The sequence below is a fragment of the Durio zibethinus genome, chromosome 25 (assembly GCF_047325235.1).
Source record: "Durio zibethinus cultivar Kanyao isolate XHJ-2024 chromosome 25, ASM4732523v1, whole genome shotgun sequence".
NCBI classification, from domain to species: domain Eukaryota; kingdom Viridiplantae; phylum Streptophyta; class Magnoliopsida; order Malvales; family Malvaceae; genus Durio; species Durio zibethinus.
Genome location: NC_143186.1, coordinates 14,831,910 through 14,848,317, shown reverse-complemented (window position 1 = coordinate 14,848,317; position 16,408 = coordinate 14,831,910). Strand labels below are relative to the sequence as shown.

Here is a 16,408-nt window from a genome sequence, read left to right as displayed (position 1 = left end):
AAATATGTAACTGAATTTTCAAGGAAAACTTTTGAATTGAAATATGGTCAATTCTGTTGTCCCAAGTTTGATTTTGCTTGGCCATATGAGCAGCAGTTATCAATACATACAAATTTTTAAGCAAATCAGCTAAAATATTATGACACTGAAATGGAATATAGAAACCAATGTTACAAAATATGATGCACCATCTATTTCCCCACTTCTAAAAGCTATAGCTGCTGTAGAAGAGGTCAATCAGAAATCAAAAGGTCTGCTATCATTTACCCTTTCTCAGCGGAAATATTCTTCAACTGATGTAGCAGGCAAAAATTATAGTCATCTGCAGCTCTCAAGTCATCACAAAACTTGCCTCCTTGCGTCAAACCATTAGCTAAACCGTCAGCGCTTGAGTTGTCTCCTAGCCAAAGCAGGGGCTCTCTTAGGGATATAAACCTGGTAATTCACCTGGAAAAAAAAGATTTAACAATATTATATTAACACCTTAAAGAAATCAATAGATCAATGCTGCCATGTTAGGAGATTGATATACAAAAATTTATGATAGGTTAAAACCTAACCTGTACCATTTCACCACCACGCATCACAGACATTGTCTTTTGCTGAAATTGTGAACCATCCTTGGTCTCATCTTCCAGTTTATCTGAGCTGATGTCTCCAGAGGTAGATATTGAAGAAGAGGATGGCTTAATGCAAGCAGAATCAAGGGTATTATTAACTTTACCATCATTATTGCCACACTCAGGAGGTTTCACAGTTTGGGCAGTTCCTAAACCACCCTCATTCACACTATTTTCAGTTACCAACTTAGCTTGAGAAGATTCTAGTGCAGCAGATTCTTGTTTTTGGGTGTTATAAATATGAGGTGATTCCTGTCTTATTCGTGATTTAACAGACTTTGTCCTAATAGAAATAGAAGCTGCATTATCCTTGGAGGGTTTCACAGTTTGGTCAGTTTCTAAAACAACCTCACTCACGCTACTCTTTGCTAGGGAAGGTTCTTGTGCAGCAACTTTTTGTTTTTGAGTGGTGTCAGTATTAGGTGCTTCCCGTCTGGTTCGTGACATAACCAACTTTGACTTATTAGAAACAGAATTAATAGCTTTATTAACCTCTACTCTAGGTAAATCAGCAGGAACCACCTGAGCAGGTGGAGAAGCAACATCACTCCCCACAGTCCCAGAATATTTACCAGCATCATTCAGATGTGATGTCTTCTTATCATTCTTAGGAAGTAGGGTAGAGTCTCTTCTAACTGGACACTGTTTAATCTGTTGACTCACTTGGCTTGCAATTACCACTCTAGCATCATCTCCCATAGGGGTTTTAATCTGAAACAGGTCAGTGTTTACAGAGGAAGGTGTTTTAACATCATCACTCTTATCACTCAGGGTAATTGGAGGGTTTATATTGGTCTGGAGCCCTCCACGAAATTTTCTTAAGTTTTCCAGTGCACGCTGTCTTAAAATCAATTCCATATCATCACCATTAAAACCACCAGTGGCACTTGAAACCTTTTTGTTTTCGTCCAAGGCATCATTTTCCCCAACCCCATCATACCTAGGTTTACCATCCTTGCCACTTTCTTCAACACTGCTTGTTCTGATGTTAGAAACTTCTCCATGTTCATCATCTATGGGCCTTTTTGTCTCAGACACAACATGGGATCGCTGAGGTAACTCCCTCTGGCCACAGCCATCATTACTATCATTGCTTCTGCAGGATGGGTAATCATCATAATCATATACTTCCTCTTTAGGCTCATCAGCATTCAACTCTATGCAGCTTTCATTTTCTCGTTTAGCAACAGTAATAACTGACTTCAGCCGTCTTGAATTGCTCTCCTCCATCACTCCATCCTCAATTGGACAATCACTACCTTCATTGTATCTACTGCAAGAAGAACAACTCCTTGATCTGTCACTATTTTTTTTGCTTCCTCTTTTAACCTTCTCCGGCATTTCGCTACCTTCATTATATCTACTGCAAGAAGAACAACTCCTTGATCTGTCCCTACGCCTTTTGCTTCCTCTTTTAACCTTCTCCAGAATTCTTCCATCTTTCTCCTTCCTTTCCGATCTGCCCCTTCTCTTATCATATCCAATCTCATCACTGCTACTCCTACAAGTTGAGCAACTCGATGACCCACTACTCCTAAAACTCACACTCACATCTCTCCTAGACTTCTTCCTCTTGCCGGCTCTCTTCCTTGTTTCATAACCACCATCCCTCCTTGAACCTCTACGTTTCTTTATACAAGGAGAATCCTCACTACTTTCCCTACCGGAGGACCGCCTTCTAGCCCTCTTCTCACCACCTTTCACATCCTTCCTATAACGAGACCGGGACCTTCGACTTCTATAATCATCCTCCGAACTAGAGGATGAAATAGACACCATACTTCTCGAGTTACTATCACCCGAATAAGAAACAGAATCATCACGTTGACGTCGAAGCTTCTTGGACTTGCTTCTCCTGCTCTTAACCTTATTTCTCTTCCTTGTTTTCGACTACCATGAACAATGCACATACATACAAAATTAAGAACCCATTTTCCGCCGAACTCTTTATTCAAAGATTAAATGTTATTTTTTTGTTATTACTAACAAAAGGGTCATTCAAAAACCAAACGAAATCACCCAATTAAGTACACACTAAACCAATTTTAAATTTTATAAGAAGAAAATACAAAAAATATCAGTCCAAATTTCTCAACCTTCAGTTTCCTAGTGCCAAATAAGCCAAAGTTTAAATTTTCAATCATCCAAGTAAAATATACTAAAAAATGAGCCTAAAGATCTCACCTTTCCTTGATGTTCCTAAATTTTCTAGGCATCCAAACAAAGGGTAAATCTTTAAACCACTCAACTATAAATTAAAGGGAATAATTGACCAAAAAATTAACACACAAAAAACCATAAAAAATTATTCACATTTAAAAGAGAGAAAGAAAAGAAAGTACCTGGGACGAATTTTTGGAACGTTTTTTCTTTAAGGAAGACGATTTTCCCATCTTTGAGTTTTTGCTTTTTCTCTATCTTTTATCTGCAAAGAAAAAAAAACCCAAAAAAGTAGAAAAGAAATCAAACGAGAAAAAAAAAGATTTATTGATGACAAATTAAAGGGAAGAGAAGAAAATTGGCAGACAGAAGAAGATGAAAGCTGAACTTTTTTTTTTTAATATTGTCTTTTTGGAAGAGTTGGGCAACCGGCAACCTTAATAACCGATAAAAACTCGTTAGCTCTTAAAACGATCAACCGGCTTGTCGTTTTTATGGTTCCCGTAAAAACCGTTTTATGTAAAGTAAATCATAAATAAATGACAATTTTCTTGTTTTTTCTTTTTATTTTATGTTTTAATTAATATAAAAGTTATTATCTTTTACGTCAAAAATAGAGTTTCTTTTAATTATAATTTGTAGTAAATTAAAAAATGGACAAAAAGTATAACTTCTGCCTATAATATAAAACTATTTATCTATCATTATTAAAAAAATTAAACAAAAATATGTTTTATATTTATTTATCTTATTTTTTTATCTCTCATTTTTCTCTCTTCTTATTGTTTCTTTTCTTTTTTTTTTAATTATTTTAAAAAATTTATAAATTGTTATAAGTTAAAAAAAATGGATAAAAAGTATAACTTCTGTCATATAATATAACAAATATTTATCTATTTTATTATTAAAAATTTTACACAAATGGCAACAAGCTTTTTCTAGGTTTTCAGGTAAGGAATGTTGGGTGATAGGCCAAACAGAGCATAAAAATGTATGTATCAGAAACATCAAGGAACTGAGAAGTTACAGAAACAAACACATGAATTAAACTTATAACAATTGGAGTACTTCGTCACAGGAATCAAGTTACAATATCTGATCTTCCTTGGCAATTATTACATTGTTCGTAGAAACATGCAAAAATTATTAGTAGATGTACTTCAGAAGCAGAGGTTACATCCTAAGCATCTTCACTGTCACTCATACTAGGAAGGGTATCAATGTATACTTCCGATGAGAAGTTGATTTCATTAACGATCCTCCCCCTGCCCCATGCAAAGAACAGATAAACCTATATGATGTTTCATTGTCAAGAAAAAGAAATGGAACCAAAGGTAGAAGTGCTACCTCTCCAGGACAAACTTTCCTTCTTTGTACTTTTGACTCTTCTCATGTGCTGTCTCCTGCCCAGTAAAGATGGAATATCAATGGGAAAGCAAAGTTACTGAGATTTGATGCCAATCTCAATTTATCTGAATAAGTACGTGCGTATGCGTGTGAGAGAGAGAGATTATGATTTCCAGCCAACAATTTGTCCACAACAGCAGCAAAATATATCTGCGACAGTATGCATTCCAGAAAGCATCATCCTCTCCACTAAGGCTCCAACTGTTATGTTCACCCTGAAGCATGAAACTCTAAATGGGTAAACCAACTCTAAGCATCCATCTGATTATGAAATATTTCTCAGGAAAATGTCACTTATGAGATTTTGAAGATTTATGGCTTTAGAAAAGATCATGGCGGTATAATATGAAAATTTCAGTATTGCACAAATACTAACAGCTAGAAGAATTAGCCAGCAGCTTTAGGCGGTTGAATAAAAACTGCATAATCTTTTTTAAGAAACCAAAATGATCAGCACAACAAAATGAATTTTCCATCAACAAGAAGAAACTATGAGATCTTACGCATTATTGAAGAGGTAGGCTTTCCCCCGGCGACAATGGAAAGACTGAACAAATAGTGAAAATGGCAAAGAGGTGGTTACCAATCTAACATGGAGCTGAACTGTATGAATTGTTTATACCAGAATTTAAAGTGAAAATAAAAACTTCATAACCAAGGCATGCAACGTGGGAGAAATTAAATGTATATAAACAAACTCTGTCTCTCTCTTTCCCCCACATGCACACAGCTCAAAAAACAGAACAGAAATAGGTGCGAGAGAGCAACAGTTAACCAATTAACCATCTAAAAATATATATAAAAACATCAATTTAACAGATATTTATTAAAAAGTAATAGTCTGCAGCACATCTGCAAACGTGTTTAGCTGAGCCTCTCTATCTTTATGCTGAAGATATGTTAATATTTAGCTAATCTCATGGATCTCAAAATGCAGCATTTATATTCTATTTAATTTTCAGGACTGAATATACCATCTTGTGTCTTGAATGGAGTCATTGGAAAAGGTGGAAAACATCTCCATAAATAATGGGATTGGGGAACAATCTTGGTAATTCTTCTATTCAAGGTTCAATGGAAAAGGTGGAAAACATCTCCATATATCGGGATTGGGGAACAATCTAGGTAATTCTAGTATTTTCCTATTTCGAAAGTTTTTTGCTTGCTTCTAGCATAGGATTGCCAAAAGAAAAATAACCAGGATTCCAGGAAAACATATGGAAATAATTAGATTCCCAAGGTATGAAAACAAACTCCTTAAAATTGCTTAGAGATTAGGAAATACCAATTACCTTTGAATAAATATATGAATTAATTTTGTTACTACCAGAGAATAATAGTTCCATCCAACCATGTTTAACATAAAAAAAGAATCCTTATTTTCACACCATGCATATTCTGTTCTCTTGGAACTCTAAGGTATCTCAGCAGATGGCTTTGAGGGCTTCAATCATAAAAGAATAGCCTACCATAACCTGGATACTATCAGGGTTTCTCTACCAGAGAAGCAGTGCTAGTTGGAATAGCCCATTACAATAGAGAAAAAGAAGCAAAGGAGAAATAAATAGTAAAACAAAGGTTTTCAACATGGAAGGTTTCAAGATCCCTATACTGCAGACAACAATGCCTAGAAGCAATGTATTCCTAGAATTGAAAAAGCAATGTATCTTTAGAAGGCAAATCAAAGACTTCATTGCACAATAGACGCACAAAATAGTTGAATAAAAACCAACTGAGGACGTTAGGCATAATTGATACATCAAACAATAGCTAACTTTTAAAGCAAATAAATCTTTAGGTATGGTGATCTAGAGAACACAAAGCCTTTCCATAAGGCATAAATGATTACATCAAACAAGCAATTTCGCCATCTTAAGAGAACATGAGGCCATTAGCTAAGGTAATTTTGGTTCACTCTTTTTCATGTAGTCGATTCTTAACTTTCCTCATTTGTGGTTCTCATTTTGCCCCCAAATAAATCAACGGAATTCGATCACAAAACTACTAATTTAAATCCTATTTGAAAAGTAAAACCAATAAAAATTCTACAGGAAATTTCACATTTTTTCCCGATTCACCACCTCTCTTACTTCTCTCCATTGTTCGATTCTTGCATCCAAAATCCTAAACTTCATCTTTCCTCAAATGCCAACTAGATTCGCACAAAAACTCTTATTCATTTCACAACTCATCATCAACAACCATCATAAAACCAATAACACTAATTATTTACCATGTTTCTAGTGTAATCTTGCTAAATAACAGGATCCACACATCAAAAGTTCTAAACTTTAAACTTGCTTCCATCAATAATTGCTAAAAGAACCAACTTTTACAACCAAAAAAGAAGTATTTGATGATAAATGCAAAACAAATGGCTGAGAAATGAAAAACGCAGAAAGATAAGAGAGAATAAAAAGTGGGGTACCCTGGAAACAAGATCATCAGGGAGAGCTAAGTGAGTTCTACAAAACTTGCATCTATAAGACCTTCCATCAAGCTCAACCACAAAAATACTTTCCATTTTCCTTGTTTTTTCTTCTGTTCTTTTCACTGCTATAGCCAAATCTTAGTGTCTAAGATAGGGAAGAGATTGATGAGGTGGGGAATGGGTGACATATTTACATGCGTTGTACATTTGGTGATAAAGTTTTTGGCGGTGACAGGAATGAGGGAGTTTTGGGGTGGAGCCCATGAACCATTTTAGTTAAGTTTCATATTTGGTTAAGTTGAATTGGGCTATTGTATCCAAAAGACTCCAAAAAATAAGTTGTTTATGAGATCCAGATCCATCCATTGGATTTGTTCTTCACTAAATAAAGTAAACATTAACATTACGTTTATGACCAAGAATCATATGGTTTTATTTAGCGTTTTAAAAATGAGTGAATAAGAATACTCTTTTAAGATTATTTTTTTTGAAAGAACTTTTGTATTAAATATCACAATTAATTCATACAATTATTTGCATTCTAGCATATTTACAATTCAAATTCTAACATTTACAAAATAATTTTAGAGAGTATTTTAAAGGAATTCGTTAACAAAATCTTTTTATTTATACAAAGAATGAGATTGTCCAACTCCAATAAAAATTTAACTTGCAAGAGTGCCAAATTGCTTAAGGGTTATTGATTTCTGATTCCCTTTATAGCTATTAATACCAAACTGAACTTGAATAATTAATGTTTTAACATGTTAACTGTTTGATCCATTTTTTAGAATATTGATATAAATAATAAAATCTTAGTCATTTTCCATTCAAAATTCTTATTTTTAAGATTTTATTAACTCAAATAAACAACTCAATATGAATAGTTTAACGAAAGGAGGATGAGAAAGAGCAAAGTAATGGGTTCGACTAAAGGATTGAGGCTTAACTAGATTAGGCATCTAATCTATTGTATTTGGTGAAAAAGGCTATTGCTCAATATTTAATGAACAATTTAATGCTTTTTTTTTTTTTTTTTGTATATAAGGAAGTGATTTGGATTCAATACATTGTAAACGTCATAGATTATTTAGTTAAATATAATGTCACCAAATGGTCATTCGATTTATGATTTGATTTTGAGGAAAAACAAAACAACAAAAAGAACACTAATTTTGGAAAATAAATAAATAAAACTAAACAATGACATTTAATCTAGCACCAAACCCTAATGAAAATTGTCAGGGAAAAATGAGAAACAAATGACTAACAAACAGATGAAGTGTGGAAATTTAAAACTTTTATTTTTGTTTTACACTTAAATTTAAAAATTCGTATATTTGTTTTATATAAAAAATTGATAATTCATATATTTATGTTATATTTTATATGAAAATTATTTATTATTATTTTATTTTATATAAAAAATAGGAAATGTATTTTTAAATTTTTTTAATTCATATATAAATTTTTTAAAATTTTAAATTGTATCATAATCATATACTTTTATATTATTTTTATATGTTATTATGTGATATTTTAAATTAATAAATTATATCATTTTATGGGTTAAAGCCCAAAATGCTACAAAAGGCCGTGTAGAACCTTTAAGGAAGGAATTTTCCACATGACTTCTACTCACAAACACAATGTGATATTTGACAGAGGTGATAAATGGTTTGGGTGTTTTAAATGTTAATAATATTATGAAATTTAAAATTTAATTCGAATTTGAATTAAATATTTATTTTATTCGAATTAATTTCAATTAAATTTTATTAATTTAATTTATTAATTTTTATGTATTATTTTAATATAAAATTTTAATATATTTAAATAATATATTTTTTTAAATTTTTATTTTTATTTTATAAAAATTAAAAAAATAATAATTTGATTCGATTCAATTTTTTTAAATTTTTTATCTTTCAATCTAAAATTCAATCTGAATCTAATATATATATATTTAATATCCAAATTTATTTCAAATCAAATAAAAAAATCAATTCAAATTAAATCAAACATTATAATTTTAAATCAAATTTTTGAATTTTTAATTTTTTTCTTCACCTTTAATATTTGATAGATAAACACTGACCTTGAGGTTAGGTAAGAGCACACCTAACATTTAAGGAGTTTAAACTAACCGAATATATAAGAATGAATTTTATTATATTTATGATTTGTTTATTTTATTAATGAAATTATGTTTTTTTTTATGTTTAACAATCATAAAATTAAGATTATTTTTTTTTGTCTTTATCTTAATTTTTATATAAAATAGAAAAATGTTCATTTAAATCAAGTGTTTAAATGAATTGATGATATTATATTATAATAATATGATTAAATTAAATGTCTTAAAATATTATAATAAATTGATGACATTATTTTTTATATTTTTAAATTTATTTATTTAATTTTTAAAAATATTACATATTTATTTTATAAATTATTAATAGTATTATTATATATAAATTAATATATATTAATAAATATATTTATATAAAATCAAAATTTTTGAAAAAATATACTAAAATAATTAATATTGACATATATTATCTTTTTAAATCAAAACGTTGTTTGATATTATATAATAATCTTGATTTATATTGATATCAACAAAAAGATAAAAGTTAAATTAGATATTTAGAGAAATTATTTAAATAAAATTAATAGTTCAAATTGTTTATAATATTTTAATGATTACTAATTAAAGTATTTTAGGCAACGGAAAGTTAAAAAAAAAAGGAAAGTATTACTCTGATAAAATTAGATTAATTTTATTTTACAGTTCTCATTAATATTTGAGTAAAGAAACAGGTCGGTTACCCGACACTCCAACAAACACGCAGCTGTCAATGGGGTCAGTCTGGTAGCGTCACACAGCAGTGACAGTCAGCAGCACTCCTCAGTCAGCCGCCCAAACTCTACCAAGAGCCCGGCCCCTCCTTTTCACACTAAAAAAATTCCACTACGTGTCGCACAACCGCGTTCCCAATCTCATCAAACAGGGGTCCCACTATCCCAATCCCTCGCCGACGCGCCCGCTTACCTGTCACTCACCTTCGGACATGTCACCCCAAGGCCACACCCCCTTTGTTTTTCCCTCAGCCGCCCTCGCCCCAAAAGCATCCGTACAAAAGTTCACGTGAATGCGGACAGGTGGCGACTGATGATTGGCAAAACGAATGATTTTTCAACGTGAGACTGTGGGGCGGAATTTATCACAAAATTATTTGTGGGTGACTGAACAAAAAAAGAAAAATGTTTTGTTGGCGGATTCAAGACGACACCAAGACTGGGTCCCACTCCAAAAGTGGCCGCCAGGGCCACCTCTTTGAAGATTGTTTCACGTGTGAACCCTATATATATATATATATATATATATATTTTTTAAATGAGATTTATTAAAATAAAGAATTTATATCAATAAATATTAGCAACACAACTTTTATAAAAATGTAAAGATTAAAAAAGAAAGGCTAATTTATTAATGAGATTAAAAATTATTTTTGATCTAATTTAAATAGTAAATAAAAATATTATTATTTTAGTTTAAAAACTATAATTTGGAAAATGTACATTAAAAAGTTAGTAAGAATTTGTTCATCGGTTCAATTGCAATTTTTATCATATGATTTTATATTTTTATATTTCTAAATTTTTTATTCATACATTTCTTTATATATTTTAATTTAAAATTATGAATCATATTTTTTTCATTATACTTTTTTTTCAATCGATAGCAATCTTAAATTTAGCTTTAATTATAATTTTAGAATTTTTTATAAAAATATTTGTTAATGAAATTTATATATTTTTATTGAAAAATATCAGAATATTTATAAAATAATTAATTATTAAGATAATACGTAAAATTTTTTATTTAATGTGCCAATTTAAGAAATAAGTTTTAAATATAATTTCAGCAAGTATCAATAAGCAAGTATTAGTATTTCCCATGCCAAAACCTAAAATTAAAAATATTTTGAAATCCATTTTCGCTGCCAAAGTGCCAAGTGTTAGGCCAATCTAAATGGATAAACAAAGGGAAGAAAAAGTTATTATTGCTTCTCTGGTGCAATTCCCAATTATAATTAATTTTTTGGCCAATTCATTAATAATAATAAAATAGTATATAATTAATTGGGCGGCGAAGCTGCACGAGACGACTACCGAAATCTCGACATGAACCTCGTCAACACGGAATTACTCCCCACCCCAAAAACTTGGGCCCCACTTCCCATTTCCCATCACAATTCCCGCCTCACACTGAACGCCGTCGATTCCTCTCTTAAATAAAAATTCCAAAACAACCGCGTCTAAAGGGAACCTCACTGTCTTCCTCTTTTCTCAACCTTTCGATCCAAAACCGCCCATTAAATCAAATCAACGACTGTTTTGATAACGTGAATCAAGCAGTGGTTGATACTTTTTGTTCGACGCAGCTGATTTCGGTTTCTACTACAAACTCAGTGCGGTTCCGTACGAAATGGTACCATCGGTGACGTCATCAAACAGATTTTCTAACAACCGCCGAACCTCTCTCTAAGCAACGCAAACTATGACGTTTACTTGTCGCTCGCTTGCCTGGATCGCAGATTCAGTAATAATATAAATAAAATAAAATTCTCAAATTCAGTTCATCTTTGTGTTAATTTTTTAAACTTTTGTTTAGAGATAGTCATGTTTAATTAATTTTATAATTTTTAATATGTTTTAAAGACATTCGACATTTTATTAATTTTTGTTGATAAAATCTATAAATGTTATTAATAAAAAGTATTTTTTAAAGAAATTATAAATTCTATTTTTTCAAAAGAAATTTTCAAAAAGAAAAACAAAAAAAAAAAAAAACTGTTAACTAATGCTTGAAAATTTGATGTTTAGTTTAGTAATTTTATATAACCACATTAATGATTTTTAAATTTTAACATTTTCAGCATTTATAACCCGTCTTTTACTCTCAAGCATCGCCTTCTATGAAAAAAATTATAAAAGAATTACTATTTAATGCAATTTGTTAATTTAAAAATGAAATATATTTTTTTATAAAATATAATGTTAGTGAATTATTTTTAAATTGGGCATTTATTGTTTAACTAAAATCTTTGTTGCCAAGAAAAAACAATATTGAAGGGTTATTTTGAAATTAATTTTACAACCAATATTTGCTGCAATCTTTAAAATATTTTGACAGTCATAAGTATATGACGATGAAAAATAAATATAACAAAAATAAATATCTCAATTTGCATCAAGATATAAGAAAATAAAGGAGATAAACAATAATAACATTATGATTTAAATTTAATTATAATAAAGTAGAAACAACAATGAGAAAATTTTCTCAAAGTTGCCAAAAATAGAACTCTAGAAGTTACATTTTCCTTATATACATTACATGTCAGCTTTTAACCCAAAAAAACAAAGGAAAGCCAAAAACGCAGAGAATCAAAGCTCAAAACGGTATCCGGCAAAAACAGAAGTATCATTCCATCTCAGCTGGCAACTGATTAAGATCAAGATCAAGCACTCTTCGTTGCGCCCCTCCTTCAAAATCAACAACCGAAGACGACGAATCTGAATCGCTCTGGGCCCCACCTGAGTCGGGACAACCCGAACCGGCAGAAGCAAAGGCGTCAAAGAAAAGCGTCGGACGATTCGCCGTCACGGGGAGAGAAAAACACGCGCTGGCTAAAGTGAGGTCCAACGGCGGCGGAGAAGAAGACTCCACGGTGCTGCTCTGGCTGGGACTGCGCGTGAAGTTGTTGACGTTGTTTTCCATGAAATTTGTTTTGGCCTTAGCCCCACGGAACTCTCGTGCCGCCGTGTCGTAGGCACGCGCTGCTTCCTCAGCCGTGTCGAAGGTGCCAAGCCAGACCCGGGTCTTTTTTCTCGGGTCCCGAATCTCGGCGGCGTAACGGCCCCATGGGCGCTTTCTAACACCCCGGTAACGGATCTCCTTGGAATTCGGGTCGAGATTCGGGTTAATCGGGCTGGGTTTTGATCTAGGAGCCATGGTTTTTCCGGCGTTCTTTTTTTCCTTTATAAAGAATAGTGAGATGAAGGAAAGAGAATTTAAGTTACGGATAATGAGGAGGATAGGTGTCCTTATATAGGAGGGTGAGCGTTAAAACGCACCGGTTCGGCGCTTCGTTGTGAGCAGTGAAAGCAGGATTTATGGGAGTTGATTGTCTGTTGCACGAAGCACTTTAGTTCAATTTTGACTTCCAATCATTTTGCACCATGTGTTTGGTTGCTTTCTAATATTAAATTTAATCATATATATGCTGAAATAAAATTTTAAAACAATTAAATTATTAAATTTTTCTTTCTATATTAAAATGATTTGCTCAAGCACGTGTACGTGCATGTTATAAAATTACTTAATAAAATTTAAAAGATAAATGGAAATAAAAAAGGGTTCTTCCAAGAAAAACCTTGGACGTACTCCAAAACCGCGTTTTCATTTTAAACAGGATAAAATTTTAAGGACCCACACGCACTTGAGCATCACAGTCTACACGTGGGAAAATCTAGAGTTTATTCCATACTATCGGTTGCACCAGATTCTACTGACTCAGTCAGCCAAGTCTTTGACTGCACTAATCCACAATCAAAGTATTAAGGAAAATAATTAATTATTTATAATTAAATAAATCCCAACTCATAGCCGCCCTGCCGCAAAATAAGCACAGTGGCCCCCTTGCAATAAATCTAAGGAATCCACGTGTCATTAGTGCGATGGTTCTATCTAGGGCGGCGTTTGTTAACGGCGGTTAAAACGGCGATTTTACAGTTACTTTGTTTTGTTGTTGTCCGAATTAACGGAAAAGTATTCAGTGACTGCGGTTGTTTTAATTTATTTTTTGTTTAATGTTTTTGGTCGGTATTATATTGGGGCTGTGTCTGATGCCGCGTGAGAAGGATCTCGTAATTTTCTGGAAACTCACTTGGAAGCTGCTGTCGGCTTTGAAGTGGTCAATGGGATCCAACGGTTGTAATTGATTTTGTTTGTTTGTTTATGTGTTGACACGTGTTGAGTGGATACAAATTTATCATTTTATTTTTAATTTTTATTGAAACAATCCTTATATTTTTAATTTAGTTTAAAATTAAAATTTAGTATCGTGTACCGTCGGGTAAAGGCTGCCATTGTTGGCTCTAAGCTCAGGCGCCTGACAAGCAATCTTGGTTAAGATTTTCGAAATGGGAAGAAGGGGCTGTGTCAATTGAATAAGCTTCGGCTTATCAAGGAGAATGAGGTCTAGTGCTCCGGAATACCATGGAGAGAGAGCAATAGAACAATACTAGTAATCTAGGTTTTTCAAATCCTAAACCTAATTTTTAATCTTCACCGTCAAACAATTCCACTCTCTCATTTTCATTTCTCAACAATGCGCCCCATATTCCGATCCCAACTATTAAAATCCATTTCGCAGGACACCATACAACGGAAATTCAAATTCAACTTCCCATTTGATTTTCCAAAATCCCATTTTCACTTCACCCAAATTCCTCAAACCCATGCCCAAAACCCCACCTTTAATTCTCTGGGTACAATAAAAAAGCATGGTTTTCTTCATTCACTTGCAAATTCTAATGAAAGCATTGGCTTTCAGCAATACCCAGAAGAAAAATATTCTTTGAAACTCCAAAGCATTTTAAAAACCCATAGAAATAGCTCAATAGAAGAGATTGAGCAGGCTCTTGATCAATGTAAGGTTACAATAACAGAGGGTTTGGCCTTGGATTTGGTTAAGCGAAACCAGTCTGATTGGAAACTAGCTTATGTTTTCTTCCAATGGGTGTCCAAAAATGGTGGAAATTCACTTGGTTTTGATGTTTACAATGAAATTCTAGACATTCTTGGAAAAATGCATCGGTTCGAAGAGTTAACTAAGGTGTTCGATAAAATGTCTGAAAGAGAAGGACTTGTTAATGAAAGGACTTTTCGGATTTTGCTTAATAGGTATGCCGCTGCACATAAGGTGGAGGATGCGATTGGGGTGTTTGATAGGAGGAAAGAATTCGGATTGAAGGATGATTTGGTTGCATTTCAAGTTCTTTTGATGTGTTTATGTAGGTATAAGCATGTAGAATTTGCGGAAACTTTGTATCAATTGAAGAGGAGAGAGTTCGGTTATGATATAAAGACAATGAATATTGTTCTCAATGGATGGTGCGTGTTGGGGAATGTACATGAGGCTAAAAGGTTTTGGAAGGATATAATTGAGTCGAAATGTAAGCCGGATTTGTTTACATACGGGACTTTTATAAACGCGCTGACAAAGAAGGGAAAGTTAGGCACTGCGATGAAGTTGTTCCGAGGAATGTGGGAGAAAGGGTGTAATCCAGATGTGGTGATTTGTAATTGTGTTATTGATGCTCTTTGTTTCAAGAAGAGGATTTCTGAGGCTTTTGAAGTGTTTAGGGAGATGAGGGAACGTGGTTGTGTTCCAAATGTTGCAACTTACAACTCGCTTATCAAGCATCTAAGCAAGATTGGGAGGATGGAAAAGGTGTATGAGATTTTGGATGGGATGGAAGGGAAGGCAGAGTGTTTCGCAAATAATGTAACTTTCAATTACTTGCTCAAGTCCTTGAAGAAACCAGAGGAAGTTCCCAGTGTTTTGGAGATGATGCAGAGAATTGGTTGCAATATGTCTTGTGATACATACAATTTGATCTTGAGGTTGTACATTAAATGGGATCAGGAAGAGAGAGTTAGACATACGTGGGATGAGATGGACAAAAGTGGATTGGGACCAGACCGGCGTTCTTATACAATTATGATTCATGGGCTGTATGACAAGGGAAGGATTGAGGATGCTTTGAGCTATTTTAATGAGATGACATCTAAAGGAATGGTGCCAGAACCAAGGACTGAGATCTTGGTGAATGCCATGAAGAACAAGTTGAAAGAGCAAGAAGATACAAAAGAAAAGAAAGATCCAGGGGAAAATGGCAAATCACCTAGCCCTAGGTCTAAAAGGTTTAAAAGAAGACAAAAGCTGGGTAATGCTTCCTCTAAAATTAAACCATTAGGTAACTAATAGAAGCCTAGAGGAGGCTTTAATGCTGTGCCAATCCTATAGATTATCAATGAAGAAAACCGATATCCTTTTACCCAATTCCAAAGGGTATAATAATCTAATCTTCTGGTGCTTGTTTAGTTTTTAGAAATCATCCATGCAAGTTTACTGTGATTGCTTGAGAGCTTGACTTCCAAAATACATTATATCCACTTCTAACCATCCATCGCTAGCTGTGCTTTGCTTCATATGGAACACTGGCAGCATCAATGATAGATTCCCATGGCCTTACCTTATCAAAGCATATTTGGTATTTATATGCTTTCGTAGAAAAAAAAAGTGAAAAATAGTTTTTAAGAAAATGCTCGAAATTGAAAACAATTTATAAATTTAGTGTTTAAGAAGAAAAATGTTTTATTCTTTTTATTGAAAAGAAAAAAAAGCATTATTTTTTTAAATTCATAATTTACCATTAATTCTCTCAATTTATCTCGTAACCTATCTGAAAAGAAAATATTTTTTTCTTTTTATTTGACGCTTTTGAATTTTTTATGATTATTATTATTATTTTTATTCATAATCTACCATTAATCCCCCCAATCTATCCACATAATTCACCTGAAGAAGGCATTACGGACAAACCCTCAATTCAGCTGCAAAAGACATCCGGCAACTTCCAGAAGTTTAGGAGTTTGTTATTATAGAATTCCATAAGACAAAGCATGTTGGATTTTTACTACATGATTCGT

General features: G+C 32.8%; 4 protein-coding genes across 7 annotated transcripts; 1 reads left to right on the top strand and 3 right to left on the bottom strand.

Moving 5' to 3' along the window:
• Positions 1-7: 7 nt before the first annotated feature.
• Positions 8-3,202, bottom strand: LOC111275857 (transcriptional regulator ATRX-like protein). The gene is made up of 3 exons (XM_022861428.2): positions 2,963-3,202; positions 561-2,510; positions 8-447 (listed from the first exon to the last, which is right to left on the bottom strand). The coding sequence occupies exons 1-3, from the start codon at positions 3,011-3,013 to the stop codon at positions 382-384; spliced, it is 2,067 nt and encodes a 688-aa protein (XP_022717163.2). The 5' UTR covers positions 3,014-3,202; the 3' UTR covers positions 8-381.
• A 601-nt stretch (positions 3,203-3,803) lies between these two features.
• LOC111276234 (protein yippee-like At5g53940) lies at positions 3,804-6,848 on the bottom strand. Of its 4 annotated transcripts, XM_089754429.1 has the most exons (6): positions 6,616-6,848; positions 4,691-4,734; positions 4,479-4,505; positions 4,298-4,447; positions 4,128-4,187; positions 3,804-4,072 (listed from the first exon to the last, which is right to left on the bottom strand). In XM_089754429.1, the coding sequence occupies exons 1-6, from the start codon at positions 6,709-6,711 to the stop codon at positions 3,961-3,963; spliced, it is 489 nt and encodes a 162-aa protein (XP_089610555.1). In that variant the 5' UTR covers positions 6,712-6,848; the 3' UTR covers positions 3,804-3,960. The 4 variants fall into 4 exon arrangements, 1 of the variants encoding a protein (XP_089610555.1); XR_016333626.1 differs by lacking the exons at positions 4,479-4,505; positions 4,691-4,734 and having other exon boundaries at positions 3,804-4,045; positions 4,128-4,402; positions 6,616-6,774; XR_016333627.1 differs by lacking the exons at positions 4,479-4,505; positions 4,691-4,734; positions 6,616-6,848 and adding an exon at positions 6,421-6,607 and having other exon boundaries at positions 3,804-4,045; positions 4,128-4,402.
• A 5,055-nt stretch (positions 6,849-11,903) lies between these two features.
• ERF4 (ethylene responsive element binding factor 4) lies at positions 11,904-12,725 on the bottom strand. Its single transcript, XM_022862265.2, has one exon. It carries the CDS (start codon positions 12,641-12,643, stop codon positions 12,113-12,115), a length of 531 nt encoding a protein of 176 aa, XP_022718000.1. The 5' UTR covers positions 12,644-12,725; the 3' UTR covers positions 11,904-12,112.
• A 1,015-nt stretch (positions 12,726-13,740) lies between these two features.
• Positions 13,741-16,144, top strand: LOC111275858 (Tetratricopeptide repeat (TPR)-like superfamily protein). Its single transcript, XM_022861429.2, has one exon. It carries the CDS (start codon positions 14,022-14,024, stop codon positions 15,678-15,680), a length of 1,659 nt encoding a protein of 552 aa, XP_022717164.1. The 5' UTR covers positions 13,741-14,021; the 3' UTR covers positions 15,681-16,144.
• The last annotated feature ends 264 nt before the right edge of the window (positions 16,145-16,408 follow it).

What these genes read in the sequence shown, in the direction of transcription:
- ERF4 (XM_022862265.2), bottom strand. Translation starts at nt 12,643, where the DNA reads ATGGCTCCTAGATCAAAACCCAGCCCGATTAACCCGAATCTCGACCCG.
- LOC111275858 (XM_022861429.2), top strand. Translation starts at nt 14,022, where the DNA reads ATGCGCCCCATATTCCGATCCCAACTATTAAAATCCATTTCGCAGGAC.
- LOC111276234 (XM_089754429.1), bottom strand. Translation starts at nt 6,711, where the DNA reads ATGGAAAGTATTTTTGTGGTTGAGCTTGATGGAAGGTCTTATAGATGC. An exon ending in CTGATGATCTTGTTTCCAGG is followed by an intron (nt 4,735 to 6,615) that starts GTACCCCACTTT and finishes CTATTTGTTCAG; the next exon opens with TCTTTCCATTGTCGCCGGGG. An exon ending in GGAAAGTTTGTCCTGGAGAG is followed by an intron (nt 4,073 to 4,127) that starts GTAGCACTTCTA and finishes AAACATCATATA; the next exon opens with GGTTTATCTGTTCTTTGCAT.
- LOC111275857 (XM_022861428.2), bottom strand. Translation starts at nt 3,013, where the DNA reads ATGGGAAAATCGTCTTCCTTAAAGAAAAAACGTTCCAAAAATTCGTCC. An exon ending in GTTCCAAAAATTCGTCCCAG is followed by an intron (nt 2,511 to 2,962) that starts GTACTTTCTTTT and finishes TGTTCATGGTAG; the next exon opens with TCGAAAACAAGGAAGAGAAA. An exon ending in GTGGTGGTGAAATGGTACAG is followed by an intron (nt 448 to 560) that starts GTTAGGTTTTAA and finishes TTTTTTTTCCAG; the next exon opens with GTGAATTACCAGGTTTATAT.